The sequence below is a fragment of the Rhodnius prolixus genome, unplaced genomic scaffold (genome assembly GCF_049639745.1).
Source record: "Rhodnius prolixus isolate KJV_2025 unplaced genomic scaffold, Rpr scaffold_3, whole genome shotgun sequence".
Taxonomy (NCBI): Eukaryota; Metazoa; Arthropoda; class Insecta; order Hemiptera; family Reduviidae; genus Rhodnius; species Rhodnius prolixus.
This window is the reverse complement of record NW_027411603.1, coordinates 37,236,732-37,255,997: the sequence shown is the minus strand read 5'-3', so window position 1 is coordinate 37,255,997 and position 19,266 is coordinate 37,236,732. Positions and strand designations below refer to the sequence as shown.

At 32.1% G+C, this 19,266-nt stretch overlaps 1 protein-coding gene across 5 annotated transcripts in view; it reads left to right on the top strand.

Moving 5' to 3' along the window:
* Positions 1-5,193, top strand: part of LOC141452447 (uncharacterized) — a 58,365-nt gene extending 53,172 nt beyond the window's left edge. For 3 of the 5 annotated variants that reach the window (XM_074124607.1, XM_074124610.1, XM_074124608.1), the window contains one exon: positions 4,249-5,193. In XM_074124607.1, coding sequence (XP_073980708.1) covers positions 4,249-4,630 — 382 coding nt within the window. In that variant the 3' untranslated portion in view covers positions 4,631-5,193. Of the gene's footprint in view, positions 1-446; positions 508-653; positions 2,317-4,248 lie in introns of those variants that run through there. The other 2 variants (XM_074124609.1, XM_074124611.1) reach the window with 2 other exon arrangements.
* The last annotated feature ends 14,073 nt before the right edge of the window (positions 5,194-19,266 follow it).

Below are 19,266 nucleotides of genomic sequence, written 5' to 3'. Positions count from 1 at the left end.
TGCAACGGCGACGCAAATCCAAAAACACACCCAATCTTAGGATGCCAAAAAAAGTAAAAACTTCTTGAGTATGAGTAACTTAATTATAATATATCGTACTTAATGGTGGAACATTGAAGAAGATTTTAATAAATTGAAAATATTACCTCTTATTTTGGCTGAATGCGCTGTAACTACTTCTAATTGATTGCTGGATATTACCTTAAAGCTTTAGCGTTTGGGGATATTATGTCTGACCTCATTTTGAACACTGAACTGGACAAGCTATGGGAATACTTCCTGACAGGAAAAAAATATAACACTGTACTAGATTGGGATTTTTAAGAAATGGGCTGAAAGTGGCGCGCCCTTGAGGCGATACTGAAGGTCCGTTAAGGCCAGCAGCTACACCCTCAAAGTCCCCTCTCCATCTCAGTTATAATATATATATTCTTATGAGTTTCTTAGATTGCATTAGTACCACACATCACTCTTACTTGCAAGTCTTACTTTCAAACAAACCCCACAGTAAGTAACTAAAACTCACAAATTTACATCCATTAAAAAGAAAAAACTTTTTCGAAAAATAATTTTGTTAGACTAATCGAAATATAAGTTGACTACTTTACCGAGTCCAATTACGTCACCTTGGAATTCCAAATAATTAAAGTGTTACCTCATGCTGCCCTCGTGTGTTATCTCCCTCTACGTTAGTTCTTCTACCAAGTGTTTTTATTTTTTGTTTCTCTCTTCCGTAAACATCAAGTGTTTCGCAGTTGTGTTTTAATTAAAATAGTGAAATTTAATGTGATGTAAAATCTGTGTAATTCCTAAATTTTTATCTTTAAATGTAATTTGCATGCAACAAGTGGATAACAATTAGGATTTTAGCAACAGTTAGCTTAAGTTTGTAAAACTTAAACCCTAACCTCTCGTAGAATTATTATGAACGCTCGTGACCGTGACATTCGAAGTGCTTATTGAATTAAAAGACTTATTCTTCAAACTTTCTTTTATAATTAATATTTTGACTTTAATGCGACAAAATTTCCTTCATTTATGTTACTGAAATAACATCTTTAAAAGTTAATTTTGTCATCGGAACCTGCTTGGCAAAATGAACTTGAGTGCCGCAGGTTCAGTAATGAGTAAAAAGAAAAAGAAGTAGAGACATTGAGGATGGACTTGTTTAAAGTGACCACATTATTATTTCCTCCCTATTTCAACTACCAATTGTTATTAATGTTAAATGACCAGTCTAACTGCAACTACTGCCTGTTTTTTCTCATCTCTGATTGCTTAAAATATTTCAGTGCTTCGACTGACTTCTTAACTACACTTCTTCATCCTAAGGCGGCGCACTTTCTTTTTACTTACCTTGAAAGTGGTTTCAGCCTATTGAATAGTCGACTTAGACTTCCTCAACAAGTTAAGATCGTTATAAATCCAGCCGCTTTTGCGTTATTATCTCCACTAACGCAATCAAAGATAATTCAAGTGGCTATTTTCTCTTTCTCCTGCCTTAATCTATCGCAGGAACTCTGTGCAATGTCAGATTGATTCGGCATGGGCAGTGCAGTCGTAACCGAGTAGGAGACTCGCAACGAGTTACCTAATTGATGTGTGCACTGCTTTGAATATTGTAGGCTAAAGAGATGATCGTGTATCTCGCAAGACAAGGAAATAATTGCGTTTCAAGGGCAGTAGATATTTCCTATCAGCCGCGGTGTATTCTCGATCAAGAATCGCCCAGAATGTACCTGAAGATTGCCTGAGAGCTCTTCTCACCTCAACATCATCTCAATCTTAGGTAGTAGGCATTCCAGACAAGAAACCCAGACAAAGGGAGGATTTTAGGCTAATGATAACAACAAGTACCAAAATAAGTGTGGTCCATTTTGTGAAAGACTTTTCTAAAATCACTTTTTCATTTTGTATCACCGGAAGAAAAAAAGAAATATCGTTTTATTTTCCGGATTAAAACAAGTATTAATTTAGATGACGAGAAAGAGTCTGAATTTGGAAACGCTTCCAGAGGACAGCAATGCACTGAAAAAGACTACGGATGCCAATGACCTCAGATAATGAAGAGTTTTAAACTAAACAAGCTAACTAAAATATTTCTAGCACAAATTTTGCTGCCTTGTGATATTATAGTCTTTATGGTGCACATATAAATTTTAAAAAAAATGCTTCTTTTTTTTAAGCTGAATTAATTTAGCGATGTTAAGAGAATGTTTGCGTACTAAATCAGGTGTAGAAAGTGATTATATAACAGTTTGGATTTGGTAGTAACAGTGGGTACTTGCGAGCTGGTTAACCTGGCGATGTTAGAGCGTATGTGTAAATTCTCTCTAGATCTGTCTTTTTCTACTTTCCATGCACCGCGCCTTCTGTGCTCCCGTAAACTCTTTAGATTTATAACCATCCTATCAGATGGACTTCATCAACTTGCTAGTTCTTTTTAATACCGTCCTTTTCTTCATGATGTGAAAATTTTCATTTTTTATGAAAGAGTAATCTATGAATTTTTATTGTCATTCATAAAAATGTCTCCTGATGATTGGTAATCATTTTGTCTCATCATTTTTACTTACTTACTTACTATCTGGTGCCACATTCCTTAAAGTAGGACCTGGACCTCCTCAACAAGCTGCCCCCATCCGCTCCGGTCTGCGGCCTTAAGGCGCCATCTTCTAACTCCAGCCCGACGAAGATCTTCCTCCACATCATCCAGCCATCTAAGTCGAGGGCGCCCTCGAATTCTACTGCCTCCTAGGTTTTTAACAGTTTTCAGGGCACCCTTCCCGCAGGCATCTTCTCCAAGTGTCCCAACCATCTCAATCTCCCCTTCTTTATTTGGGCGACTATGTCTGGTTCTCCAAACAATTCCATCAATTCGTGGTTCTTTCAGATTTTCCAGACGCCATTCTCGCACTTCGGGCCAAATATCTTTCTTAATATTTTTCTTTCCCAAACCCCGAGTATCTTTTCACTTTCTTTGCTGAAAGGATTCGCACCCAGGTTTCGCTGACGTATGTGATGATGGCTCTGATTATCGTTTTATAGGCTATTATCTTAGCCTTGCGGGACAAATCCTTAAACCGCAAAACCTTTTGAATAGCGAAGAGGCACCTGTTTCCTGCCACTATTCTCGCCCTTTATTTCTGCGGTTATGTCATTATTGTTTGTAACAAGTGACCCTAGATATTTAAAATCACTGCACGTTGGGAAGCTGTGATTGCTTAACTGGATTTGTCCTTCTCCACGCGACTGGGCTCTCGAGGTTTCTTATCATTTTTATTGAATTAAATTGTTTAATTTAAAAATAGCACGTTTTTAACTTGAAGCTTTTAAGACAAAAAAATCTGCGGTAGATTTATTTTCTCACAATTCCAAACGTTCTAGTTTAAATTTTTCTTCAGATACAAGTAATACTCACTAACTGGTTACAGTTTGTAAAACCGTACAATACACTGAAATAGCACTTGAAAGAAATTTCCTGTGTAGATTTGTGCTGCATCCTTCATAAACATCAATATCCTTACTTCATTTACTCAAAAAATCGTCAGTTTTATAAGAAAGTTTGATAAAATTATTTTAAAGCTTAGTTTCCTTATTTTGAAGTAGAAAGTAAGGTAAACTACGTTGCATGATTGAATAATACTTCGTGTTTCTTAAAACTATGGAACATGCTAGCAAATGGTAGTCATCATAAAAGTTGGATGTTGTTGGTCCAGAGTTGAATTAGCCATATACAATTTCACTCTTCTTGCGATTGGGAGCCCTACATCTCCATTGCAACTATAATATGAATCGGTATCTTTCGAAATTAGTAAAGAATGTGTCTATCAGCTGTCACCTTGAAAGGTTTCTATTTGTTAGTAACTCTATCTTAAATATTGATTTAATCATTTTGTCTGTCTTAAAAATTGACAAGGCCAGGAGACAAGTTCACGGACTAATTTTAATTTTTATTAAGACGTATATACAAGGATATCCTTTGACGGATAAATTAAATTCTAGTGTTAGAAAGAAACTTACTTGTGAATGTTTCGTAATAGATTGGACGTATCTAATGACCGCCCTTCAGATAGGCTAAATAAATACTTGTGCGAAGTACACATTTAATGTCCCTAACTTTAATACCCTAGTTCATTTAAAAAAGGCGACTATCCAAACACAATGAGGATAAATAACTCCTGTTGATTTACTTTTTGTTTCATGTCTTTAAACTAACAATAACTGTAGCGTATAATTCTTTTACAGGAAGATGTATCACCAGACACTGTGCTTGGCGCTGGCCTGCTTAGCATGGACAAACTTAGCTGGAGGCCAGATATTGTTTCCACAGTTATCTGTAGCAATCCAACCGCCACCATTGCAACAACAACAACCCATACCATATCACGATCCAACCAGACCGTTAGCACATCGTGAAGTTGTATTGAATTCTGAAGCTGAAGCACAACTTCCACCACATTTACTCAATCCATTCTATAAGAATCCAAGGATTGCCGAAGCTTTGGCCAAGGAAAGCTGGTTCGGTCCAGGTGAAGTGCACGTTGCACAACGTGAAACTGAAAAAATACCAAGAAGTAGAATTATCTCTGTATTGAAAAATGCTGGACTAGCTCGTCGTAAACGATAGATTTTTTTTTTTTTTATATTAATATAATTTTTGTTACTTGTTTTGTTTAATTTTGAAAATTTTAATTATTCATACAAGGAAAGGTTAGATCACTGATCGTAAAGCCCAGCTTCAACTAAATTAAATGTGATTTTATAATAAACTCTTTTGATTTAAAGCTATGAACGTTAAGTATAACAAAATTACAAACAATAATCTTCTTTCAATGATAATTTACTTCATATATACAGTGGTTATTCAAATTCAGTGATACAATTAACAATATTTTAAATTTGGCCATCAACAATTATTTACAATTTGTGCGTATAAAAATAAAATTAAGAATTAACTGAGTTTCCCTAGTCTAGTAAATTCTCTATTAAAAAAGTCAATTGTTTTTTTGTAAATATTATATTTAAGGGTTAAAATATTGTTTTTTTAATATACATAATTCGTTTTGTAAATAAAATTGTATTTTATATTGTTACATTATTTATTCCCAACAAAAAATAATAAAGTACTTTAAAAAATAAAGAAATTGTACATATTTTGCATGAAATTTGAATAAAGTTGTGCATATTGTTTATTATTGTTCAAAATTGTTAATTTTTTCTTTTATGGTACCTATCTATCTATAAACAAATTGTTGGTTTTCTTTTGAAAAGAGGTTTAGGCTAAGAAACGTTTGATATAAATATTTTAATCAATAATCTCTATTAGAGGACAAATAGTTGAAGCAAATGATTCTTTTAGAAAAAACTAAACTACAGGTTTGGAGAACTACATTGAAACTAAAGAATTAACAACTCGCGAAAATAGTAAGTAATTAGAAGATAACTTTACAAGTTAAAAAGATTCTTTTTGCAAAAGAATAAATCAATAAATAAAAGTAAAAAGTAAAATCCCTTTATACAGAAAAATCACTCAGCTAATTGATAAATTCTTGTCTTAAACTCTAATTCTCGAGTAAATCAAGTTGTGATTGTGACTTCGATTTTCCGTTATTAAGGTAAACTATTCAAAAACTCATATGCAATACATTCTCTGAAAACTACTTAGTCTGTTTTTAAGGACATAGCAACATTTTTTTGTCGGTTAAGCAAACTATAATCGTTCTATCAGACTACTAACAAAGAGTAGCTAGACTACTTACAAAAAACCAGAAAGCTTAAATGCAGTCAAAACTCATGATCCTGTTTATTGAAACGGAAACAGAAAGCTGAACTTGTTAATAAGAACAAGATGTATTTTTTTAAATGTAAATTTAGATTTGACAAACTAGATTAGAATTGAAAATTTCTAGAACGACTCGATAAATATTTAGGCGCCATCTAAATTCTTCTATCCATTACATTAATAGCTTAGAATCGACAACATGGGTACCGTTATAGGAGAAACTGGTGCACACTTATTATTGGCTCCAGGTGTCAGCCGTCAGTGTTCTAAATTTACTATTTAGTCAACACAGTCATAAATCCTATGTTCAGACTATATTAATGATTTTCACATGAATAATTATTGTGATTCCTAAATTTATAACCAGATACCTTGTTAACATATCTTTGTGCTTTAATAAGAGCCAGTTTATAAACTCGGTGATGAAAATAAGCCCCGTTACATTTCTTGATTCCTGGAGTTTACATTTCTGTTTTTCTCATTTGTTATTTTCTCTTTCTTTCAGTGCAAAAAGAACATAAATCATTATCAAGTTGAGTTCTCAAGGGACAGTTATTGTTTTGAAATCCTCCAAGTCTACAAAAAAGTTTTATCGAAAATTGTTTGCGTATTTTTGTATGCATTACCGCAATGCGAACACAAAAACGACGGAAACTAAATCTTTATAATTTACTGTGGTATCTCTATAAAACCTCATAAGTTTATAACCGGAATTAGTAATTTAATGATGGTATTTTTTTAAAACTTTTTATAAAATACCTGACCGTAGTTCTTCAAAATTTTAAATATATAACCCCAAATAAAACTATAACATTTAAAAATAAACATTTTTTTAAGAGAATTCTTTTTAGGATAGTTCTGACAATCTAATGGATCCATTCCAGCGAAAGGCTTTTACTGTAAAATGTAAGTAAGAAATAAATACATTTTGATAAATACTTCTAGAAACTTCTTTACTTTGACGGAAGAAAGTAAAAATTCCCAATTTGGTTTTACTGAACAAAAGACTCTTTATAAATGTTCATAAGAGTTCATAAATTTTATGTTTTAAAAAGGTAAGTAAGAAGTTAGAATAGAGAAGTTGATTTATGGATTTGGCGGAAGTTGCTAACAAGATGGTGTAACAAAAGATGGGTACGCCGTTCGTGGTACTGCCGATTAACGTGTAATAGTTATTTTAAGTCATGATCCCCTCTTTAGAAGTGCTTTTATCTGAACAACTGTCATTTAAGGTAATAGTCCAATATTATCTTCAAAGAAGGTGTGTTTCTGAAGAGAAAAGTTTCTTTATAAGAAACAGAAATGCTTTTCTAGATAGCATCGCAGTCGTTATCGGAAGTTTTGCGCTGATAGCTTGATATTAGTTATTATATCTCTTTCTTTTTCTTCTTATTTCCAAATTAATCTATGTCATAGAACGATTTCTTCGATACCTAGAGCTTTAATTACACGTAGTTTACAGATAAGATGCAATTACTATACTATCAGTTTCTCGCTTTTAACCAGCCATTAAAGAAACACGAATATGTTAAGGTACTAACTAAATGATAATTTAGGAAATCCAACGCAGTTTAGAAGATAAGCAGAGGGCGCAGTATTATTAAATGATTAATGAATTTAAATCAAGATTTACTTTTACAAGCCAAAATAGAAGCTTTCCTTATCCTACAAACACAAAAACAAAAAAATCTAATGTGTTTACAACTTTCAACGATATTAAGCTTCATTTCTTAATATTCTAAATTACATACTTTTTCCCTACATACGTACATATGTAGTTATTTCTCACTAATACTTCATATTGAAAGATTATTATATTTTTTTAAGTTTTTAAATTATACGTTCTTCCAGCATACACTTTCTATATTATAGGTTGTCTTATAGGCACTGCTCATAAAACAATTCTATGACATTTAAAACGTAAGACATTTCTATGAGCAGTTTACATGCCAAGATCATGAAATTTTCAAGTAAATCATTGCAAAACTGCACTTTTTTTTCCCAGTAAATATGCACATTGTATTTAGCGCATTTAATTTACATTAACGTCTTTGCCGAGTTCTTGGGTTAGAGTCCAGATGTCTCCCTTTGGATTTTAATTATTTTCTTTCTAGGTGCAGGAAAAAAGACATCATATAATTAATTCTAAACTTATGTCTAAAACTTTATTAACAGAATCACTGAAAAGAGTTTGAAGTAGAACTGCTGAGAGGCAGCGAGATATATCCGTACAGAGAATGTAATTCTCGAGAGACGACCTCGGCCGTGGCCTGGATGCTGGAATATGTACCCGTGCCACTCACTGTGCGTCACACAAGCATATATCTTGAATTCTCCGTACGTTTCTTCATTTTAATTATAGTTGTAAATCGTTTCCTTCTATTGCAGCATTTCCTTATACTAATGGAACAAAATAAAGGTAGGAAGTAATTGTGAATACTTTTGCCTTTAATCATATCTTTTTACAGAGAATATTGAGATCTGCCTTGAAAATAAGAAATGGCGCCGATTAACATAATTGTGTTCTAATTAGTTTCTTTCTTGTTTTAATGACGATTGATTTGGACTCCAAATATATTGTAGAAATTAGAATAATTCTTTGTTTTTTCTTAATTAGTCCCACGCGATTTCCTCATCAAGTGACGAGAATTAGCTCAGCAAATGGGAGTGTTACCGCTGGGTAGCTTCTTCCCTCTACTCGAGCACTCATTCGCAGGTGTGTGCATGTTCGTCAGCGTTTTCAGTGATGTCACTGTTACTTATTGCATTAAAAATGCTAGTGTAAAAATACAAAATAATAATAAAGTTAGAAATCAAGGTGAGTGATGTTTTGAGGTGGTTGAATGCCAGCTGTAACCTCTCTTCACGGACAACACTTGCCCGTCGTCGACCATGAGTTGTGGAAACTTCCAGAAAGAACAATGTGTATTGGTAGTTTGATGGTTTCGTCCGAGACCTCCGCGGCCAAAGATAAGTGCACTATCCTTTTCATTCATTCCCATTATATAAAGTACGAAAATTAACTCAAGTAAGTGGATTGTGGAGTAAGCTATGTCAAGAGCTAATTTAAACTTTAATTTTACGCTTAGGATTTCTCCGTGGGACGAAATGCAATAAAGTCACCAAAATGCCCCTTGTTTCGCCCCTTTTTGGCTTTAAAATATATTCCTACCAGCTTCTACCACAATTTACAAAGATTTAGTTTAGTTATTTTTCAGCTTGAACGGTAAGTTCTTCGGTTCGAGTCCAAAACAAATTCTCACTTGCATAAATACACAACGTCTTGATGAAAACTGAGAGATGTGTCTGAAAAGTTTTTGAAAATAATATTTATTTATTGGCTTCCATCGCCAAGAAAAATCGCGCTGCCAACGCCGCTTCCAAAGACGAGTGGCGTTGTCAGGAAGTGTCAATGATTAGCATTGATGGATTAGTAGGTTTAGGATAACCAGAAAAGTGAGGGTTTTTTTTTCAGCGATATGTATTGTATTATGATCATGATGAATTATTTTGTTAGTGACATAAAAATATGGAGCACTTGTTTATTCGACAAAGAATTTCGGACTGAAATGATTGGATGTGGTAAATATTGGATTGTTTGGCTAGCCCTTAAAATTTAAGTTCCTAAACCAAAATTAGTTACAGTAGTTGGTTGTAAATACGTATTTTCTTTGTCAGTTTCAGTTTTGAGCATTTATCAAGCAGTGGCGCAGCTAAGTAATAACGTTTGTTTAGTTCTTGTCGTTTGGTTCTTGAGTGCAGATTCCATGCTAGTCGTTTGTAGTCCAAGGTAGACCAAGATACTGGATTGCGCTGGTGCATGGGAGTGCACTCTTGCAGTCTGATAAACTATATGTGTAAATAGTTTGTTTATTAATATTATTATTATTAGGTATATGTAGTTTATTATTACTATTATGTATATATAGTTTAGTATTTAATTATGGATTGCTTTGTATATAATAACATGTTGTACAAACAGTGGTACATGTTATGCGATACTGTAAATAAACTCCCTATCAGCAGGGCTACTGTTGGTAGGCAAAAAAAAAAAACTGGATGTCAATCTGCACGACTGAAAGTGTGGTTTATTCCGGCATTTTTGTGTATTCACTTTTATTTTCCATTTTTTCTAAACCATTTTGTTCCAGTGTTGCTGCAAGATGCGAGATGATTCTACTAGATTAGAATGAGGAGAGAGAGAATGGCTTGATCGTCTGCTTAAGTAAAGGTTAAGATGATGAAATGAAAGGTCTGATGTGTACAAAGTGAAGAGTATGTACTATACTGAGGAACCCCGAGCTTCCACAGAACAACACCTTCTTCTAACAATACACCTGGCCGAATCATCATTCTCTCTGTTTAATCAAACCCATTTGAAACAGACCCCTAACAACAGCTGTATCACCAGAGTTCCTACGTCTTTCTTTGAGACAAATAAAACTTGCTAGCATCTCACAGAGCACTACTAGTTTTCCCTTTCTTCTTCTGCTTTTAAGATCATATGTTCATTTAAACATTTACTTACCTCATGTGTATTTTTACAAAAATTTAAATACAAAAAAAAATAGGTAATATTCATTTTCAATATTAATTTACGAAAGATATTTACCATTTTTAAGATCTTTTTAGCTAGTTTTATAAACTAACGTTCTCATAAAATAAAAATTACTTCAGTCAAAAATTAGAAAAATATTTATTATTTTAAGAAATTAATGAATTGTACTGAATTTTTTTTAGCACATCGTAACACTAGCAAACAGTAAACCCAACATGACTTCCAATATTTGAATGGTAATCAAATAAATGATTTATTGACCAATCAAAGGAATGAGATATTTACTTTTATTCTCTTTCTTAATAAGTCATCTTGTTAATTACCACTTTCTTTCAGTAATGACAACTTTCATTATTACTACAATTAGTTTACTAGTCTTTGAAATTTATAAGTTTTATGAGCCAATGTACAATACTGGCCAATATGGTTTCAACTATATAATACAAATTAAACACCAAATTTATAAATAAAAAAAATAAATTGGGCAAAAATTCTTCTATACGAGAATTCTATAAGAATAAGTAATGAATTCTAAATGAGTTCGATCATGAACTATTTATTTTCAATCTAATATTGTGATCTTCTCCTTATTGTTCACAACAATTTCTGAATGGAAGATTACATTAAACTTTAAAAAATAAAAAATAAACAGAAATTTAGCGTTGATTTTTCAGATTTATTCGTAAAATTACAATCTTTTAAATAAATATCTTGAAAGTAAGAAATTCTCTTTGTTCTTGATATTCCACAAATTTATGTTATTTTATTACAACTTAAGAGCACAGATATGTAAAATTAAACGTATCTCTTTTTTTTTGTAATTTTGTTTTACATTTAAAACGAGCAAGTGTTCGTAAGCCAATCCTAAATAAAATGAACACCTAATACTATTTATAACTAGACCATCCAAAATTACAGCTATGATTTGTTATTTTTACGTTCTAAAACAAATGTCTCAGTTTCTAACTATTAATAAAACTTAAACTTGTTTTTTTTTTAATTGGGAATGCTGCACAAGTTCTTAGCGCATCAGCAAAATGCCTAACCTTATTTCTCTCAACTCCAAAAAAAGATTAATGCCTAGCCTAATGTAGAATAAGTAAACCAAGCAAGAAATAAAAAACAAAGGGGGAATTTACTAAACTAAATGATCAACAATAGAACTACAAAAAAAAACAGGAAGTTATATTAAATAATTATCTATGCCGGAAATAAAAGAAAGTAATTTCCGTCTATCATTCGCAAATATCTCAATTATAACTAATTTTTATTTAGTTTAATAATTGGCTGATATTACCTAATCTTTCAGCCATATTTATTTATTTTCATTCTAAATCATATGTGTAATAGATTTAACAATATATTGAAAAGGCACTTTAGAGTAATGCCTGCAGTTTCCGTAAAATTAATTGCACCCATTGATTGGTTTAAAGAGAAGCCGTTTACGATGAAATATTCAAAAATCTCAAAAATAAATTCTTTGAAGAGCCACTTTTTTTCAGTTAGTTGATAATGGTCAAAAAACGTGTTGTGAGGCACCACCGATGGGTACATAAATGAAAATAACTGAATCTTGAACTTGCAGCGTCTGATTATGCTGATCCCACGAAACAGATGCTGAACCGATGTTACAATACAGACCAATTTTTTTAAAATACTTTTTGGTATTCATTGGAGCTGAAAACCATTGAAAAACTAATTCGTAAATCGAACAGTTCTGTCTTTCTCAAAAAAAATTGGGTAAAAGGTTAACAAAATTCCATAAAAGATATATTTTCAATCGTCTATCTACAGCGTTTCCCAACCTTTTTTGGCTCGCGTACCACTTGGTAGTACATCATGCTAAATTGTACCACTTCGTTAAAATGATTGCATTTCGTGAAATTTGTTATTCTGAGTATGTTATTTTACTATTACTATCTTTATTTGTATAGAGATACAATGTATCTGTTACAAAGAAGTTCAAGTTCACTATATAAACTTTGTAAAGTGTAAGATCTTAGTTTTAAAACATTTCTAAATAATTAAAAATTGCGTACATATTTTTCTCTTCAAGATTATTAATTAATTTACAAAGTTCTTCTTTAGGATTATTATATTTGTGCCCAAATCTTCTAAATGAATATCTTTTAGGCATTCAACTACCTGTAAGTACCAATTAAATTTAATGTTGCTTGGTTAGAGCTTACAATCAGTCTCTTTAAGCAGATTTCTACGTAGTTATCATTTAAGTTCTGTCACATGATAATGCTATTAAATTTTTTTCATCTTTAATCGGTAATAATGTAGCTTTTCCTAAATTTTCTTGATAGAAGGGGTTTGAAATCCAATTATTATTTGTGTTTTCGGGGTTTAGAAAGTACTCCAATAAAGACAATTTTAATCCTGTTAAGTGTGCTATTATATTATCTCGTATACAGACTAACCTTATTTTATTACTATTAACAACTTTAATATTATTAATTAAAATAATTTTTATGTATTATAGGAAAAAACGTTCCTTTGATACTTTTTGCTTTCATTTTTTGTTAAAATTTTTCATGTCCGCCATTACTGATTATTTTTCACGTACCACCAACCAGTAACTCGCGTACCACTGGTGGGAAACGCAGGTCTATCATAAGAAGTCTCAAATTTTTAAGCAAAATACTAGGAGACTGGGTATATTCTGTTTTCTTTCTGTAGATCTGTGTCATGAACTTAAATACTGAATATCATTAATAATGGACCTCTAACGATTTCAAAAATTTGTTTAGTTTATCTCAGTTCATATTGATTGAATTCTAACGCTGTCAACGCAAAATTATCGTAATCGCTTTTTTAAGTTATTTACATTGTAAATTATTTTCAAAAGTTTTTACATCCCAGATCTTGGAGAAGAAAACTTCTACCAAAATTTGGGAAAAGGAAGCGGAGTACAGTTCAGTTGCCTGCCCTTGAATTTTCTCTTTCTAGGAACCAATTAACGTTCACCATTTGGTTAATGGATATTGCAGTCTTCAGAGAGCAATGCCCTGAAAAAGATTTCTTGCGCTTCAAACATGGAAACGCCTTGATTTAAAGGTATACTCGTATGAAAAAACTACTTACATTTCTAGCTGACCTGGAATGGGCTCTGTCTTATACTACAACAACTTAAAATGGTACCATTTAATTTGGAGCAACAAAAAAAAAAAAAGTAATTCCAACAGTATGTGGACTCATTATTATGTAATTAAAAACAAATTAATGAGTGGGGTTGTCCAGTTATAGCAGCTAAATGTGATACATCAGTGTTAGCGCTGTTGATGTAAATCAAGCAGAATCGTGTTTTGGTTTTCAGTCATTTTTTTGGTGTTTAATTACAAAAGGGTTTTTTACTCTACTGAACTGCTTATTAAACTGAACTGAACAATCAACTGATTAGTTCAATACAATTTTCAATGACAAAGACAGTGAAAACAATATGAACTAATTTGTAATTAACAGTTCATTTTACAGCTTCTTTTTTAACAATAATTACAGGTTTCAAGTTTAGTTCCACGCTCTTTGATCATATTGTTCAATCCGGCCGTCCTCTTTAACTACTGAAAATCTATTTCCTCGAAAACTTTAATTATTCGAAATCCAAATTACAATCCCTTAGATCAGGGGTCGGCAACCTATTTTAAGTAGAGAGCCATTTCTCCTTAAATAATTTTAATAAATCTTACCAAGAGCCGCAAGGATGATAGTGTAAAGAACTCTGTAGATCATTTGTAATCGCAAATTATTATTTTATGATATTCAATAACATTTAAATGTTTTATACATTTATTTTCACATATTGCAAAGTAAATTAACAAATAAATAATAACTGTGTTTGAATGAAAGTATTATATAATTACGTACTTTATTTTAATATAATTCTATTCAATTTCAAACCAAATCTCATTTAAAATTCTTTTTGGAAAAATATCTTTAATAAATGAAATTTTCATTTGTTTCAATAAAATTGAAATATACAATTTATTTTGGACAGGCTGAAGAGCCACACAATTTGGATAAAAGAGCCGCATGCGGCTCGCGAGCCATGGGTTGCCGACCCCTGCCTTAGATGAATATATCGTTTTAAGTGGCAAGATTTTAGGGAATCATTCACTTATTTTTGGTCAAATTGTTTTTGGCCTATGTTCCATCGTTGTGAGGTATCAAACGAAAAACATTGTACGCATAAATATGTTTGAAATAAAAGTAAAAGTGTACAAAAAAAATAAATAAATAAATCATTGCAACAGTATTCGATGGTACGAAATCTCGTAAATTATTTAATACTTAGTGTACTTATTCCATAAAAACGCATAAAGTTCGATTACACTACATTATTTATTTCCATCATAAAGGAAATTGAAGGAAATCTATCGCTAAAAAATGTTTTGCTTTTCGTGTTGAGTGGAACTCAAATAACATCCCCTTTGAATTTTTAATTAACTTCAACAAATTATTATCACAAGGAATTTCAAAAATTAGATCCTCATCTTACAAAATAATTATGGGATAAGTCTAAAACACCGAGCAAAATAGTTGTGACAAAAAAAAAAAAAGAAAAAAGAAAAAAAAACCAAGCGTAATACATTCAGCTTGTGTCAGCAGATAGAGGCAAAGTTTTTAGCTCTTATATTTGTATAATCTCCTGATACAAGGTGAAATATCTGAGGAATATCATTAATGTTTTATGGAGTTTTGTGTTGTATATAAATAAAATGCTGCGAACTGGTTAAGTTTTTAGAACCAGTATCGATATCTAGCGGCGAAATGGGGAAGTCTTTTTGTGGCAATAAATAAATTCAGTTTGCAATTCCTTATAAGAAATAACTGCTCTCATGAATGCCTAAGACTTCTTCAAATAAGATTATGTATTGTATAAAAAAAAAGGTCCCAGATTAATTGGACATAATTTCATTCTTTATTAGTTCTTTTAAATAAAGTTGTAGCATACTTTAGTGGAAGCCATGGACAATTTGAAACTTATTTACAGAGAAAAAGTAAAAATCATGCCTAAAGAAAATTAATTTCCCTTATCCTTTATCAATTGATATCATAGGCTAGAAGAATAATACATCAATTAATCATATAATTTTAAGGGACATTAAAAATATCCATAGAATTCCTAAAGTTACGTAAATCAATTAAGCGAAAGTGCAAAACTACTGTTTGGGTTGCTAGTTTATTTTATTTTATATAGTTTATTCATTTATTTTTAGAAATAAACAAAGATTTATATTAAATTTAACATGCTAGCCTTTTTCTTTTTATAATCTGCCACTATTTTCTAGTATATCTGCTTTGTGTTCAAATAAATTTGGAATTTACTCATGAGAAGACAGACAATTGGTGGTAATTAAGAAACATGAAATTTAAGGCTGAAGTTACAAGATTGTTTAATTTTAACAGAGTTGGGCAAAACTTCAATCACGACTAACGACTAATCTCATGACTAAATTAGTCACAGACCGATTACGACTAACGACTAAAGGTTAGTCTTAGTCGTGGAATATATCACGACTAAAGATTAATTCAGATTAGTCACCATATGATTGACGACTAATTGAGATTAGTCGTCCTAAAATTGGTGACTAATTCAGATTAGTCGTGGCTGACGTCACGACTAAATAAAATTAGTCGTCCAAAAATAGGTGACTAATTTCATTAGTCGCGTCATTGAGCAACGACTAATTTAGTCGTTAATTGTTTTTTTTTAGTTGTTTCTTTAAGTTAATCGTTAGCCTTAGTCGTGAACTATTCATTTATTTATTCTTGTTGACCACTCACAAGACATACAGGACCACCTTACACTCACATTTCACCATGTTTACGACTCTCAAGACTTATTTAGAACCATCTTATTCTCATATTTAACCATGTTTACGACTCACAAGACTTATTTAGGACCACATTATCTCACATTTAACCATGTTTACGACTCACAAGACTTATTTTGGTCCACATTATCTCACATTTAACCATGTTTACGACTCACGACTTATTTAGGACCACATTATCTCACATTTAACCATGTTTACGACTCACAAGACTTATTTAGGACCACTTTACACTCACATTTAACCATGTTTACGACTCACAAGACTTATTTTGGACCACATTATTCTCACATTTAACCATCTTTACGACTCACAAGACTTATTTAGGACCACCTTACACTCACATTTAACCATGTTTACTACTCACAAGACTTATTTAGGACCATTTTACACTCACATTTAACCATGTTTACGACTCACAAGACTTATTTTGGACCACATTATTCTCACATTTAACCATGTTTACGACTCACAAGACTTATTTAGGACCACATTATTCTCTCATTTAACAATGTTTACGACTCACAAGACTTATTTAGGACCACATTATTCTCACATTTAACCATCTTTACGACTCACAAGACTTATTTAGGACCACCTTACACTCACATTTAACCATGTTTACTACTCACAAGACTTATTTAGGACCATTTTACACTCACATTTAACCATGTTTACGACTCACAAGACTTATTTAGGACCACATTATTCTTTCATTTAACAATGTTTACGACTCACAAGACTTATACTGGTTCTCCTCACAGACACATTATCCATTGTTTACGGCCCACATGACATTTAGGACCTCCTGTTTAACTGTTTTTGTGTATCTTTAGACTTGTGTAGAACTGCTTTACATTCACCTTCAACTTATTTTTTTTACTACCTCCCATGGATTTGTCAATTTTTTTTTGTCAATCTATCTACACAGATGTAAGAACAGGATAGTGAGCTATAAGAAACTCCTAGGAAAAGGAAATCCAAGGGCCAGCAGCTGCATTCGTACCCGGGACTTCCGCAAGGGAATCTAATACGCTAATCGCAACGCTATTCCTTCCCCCATGCATGTTTATTGTTTACAAAACCGGATTCGGACATTTATCAATTATTATAGAACGTAATTCAGATTGTTGTAGGTTATAAAGAAATCTAGCATTTCCCAATTATTAATCTGAAGTTGAACTATTTACCAAAATTAGTTTAAAGGGAATAAATAAATGTAAGATTGGAAAACAATTAATGTTTAAGGGTGAAAGTGTCTTATTTCTTTTTTCTTCATCCTTAATGTAAAATAAATGTACACACACAAACAAAAACGTATAACAATACACAAAAACTCACTCACCAATATATCTTGCCAGTGTGTTGCTCTTGTGGTCAAGAGCATGGCTTTGTAAGTGAGAGATCCCCAGTTCGAATCTCGCGTATGCAGTCATTCATAATTCTTAATACGTTTTAATAAAATGTAGTCATACGCGGGATTCGAACTGGGGATCTTCCAATTTACAAAGCCACGCTCATGTCCACCAGACCAACACCCGCCCATCCTTGGCAAGATATTCTTATCGCAATCATAGGTTGGAGAAGTCTTGCACACGGGGTACATTAACATGTTGTAATGGTTGCTTTTATTTGATGATAAAACAAGTTTATCCTAATTCACCCACAACCATTAGATTACACTACATTTTTTTAAATCTTCAATTATTATTATTTTTGTTCTTTGCATCACAAATAACATTTTTTGCAGTCAGAGAACCTCCCAAAACGTGTATTTCTGATGGAAAATTAATATTGAAAACCGATCATGAATAGATAATTTTGCAATTTTGATCTTAAATAACTCGACAAATATTAAGGATATCGATAAGGAATTAACATCATTTTTCATAATTTTTTATGTAGTTTTCATAATCATTGCCAGTGGTCCTCACGTAACCCCAATAAATTTTTTGGCCGTAACCCAGCAAAAAATGAAGATACAGCATCGGGGTGAAAAATTTGAAAACTAGACGAAAAAACATATAGTTTATTTAATGGGTTTTCCGGATTTCCGCTTTCATAAAAAGTTATTAGCGATTGGTGCGTTTTAAATGGATCACCCGGTATATTTTTATGTAAATATACAAATATATATACATAGTTAGTTTGTGTGAATATGCTTGGAGTATATTAATAGGGCAAATATAAAAAGTAAGCTATGTGCATAATAAGTAAAGCAATGAGTAGGCGATAGATAGAGACAAAAAGAAAAGAAGGAAAAGATACATGTGACGCGGTGAAAATAAGATGAACGTACATGTAAAGTGGTTCTACATATGTCTACTGAGTCACCAACATGGTTAAATGTGAGTGTAAGGAGGACCTATATAAGTATTGTGAGTCGTAAACATGGTTAAATGTGAGTGTAAAGTGGTCCTATACAAGTCTTGTGAGTTGTCAACATGGTTAAATGTGAGTGTAAAGTGGTCCTAAATAAGTCTTGTGAAACCCCAACATGGCTAAATGTGAGTATAAGATGGTGCTATATAAGTCTTGTGAGTTGTCAACATGGTTAAATGTGAGTGTAAAGTGGTCCTATAAAAGTCTTGTGAGTTGTCAACATGGTTAAATTTGAGTGTAAAGTGGTCCTAAATAAGTCTTGTGAGTCGTAAACATGGTTAAATGTGAGGATAAGTTGGTCCTATAAAAGTCTTGTGAGTCGTAAACATGGTTAAATGTGAGTGCAAAGTGGTCCCATATAGGTCTTGTGAGTTGATGTGGTGGTTTAACTTTAAAGTGCTTGCATTCTTAAATTCCACAAATTACAGATTAGTATATGTATAAGTGCATAGATAATATGCATTCAGCAAGAGTAATCATGGCGATGACTAAGACTAATGGTTTGTGATTGAAAAAATTAGTCACGACTAATTCACGACTAATATTAATCATGATTATTTTATTTAGTCGCACTTACGACTAATTTAATCATGATTAAATGTGACCACGATTGAATTAGTCATGACTAATTAGTCGCGACTAAATTTTTAATCACATTTTTAGTCACGACTAAAAATATTAGTCGCGACTAAAAATTTTGC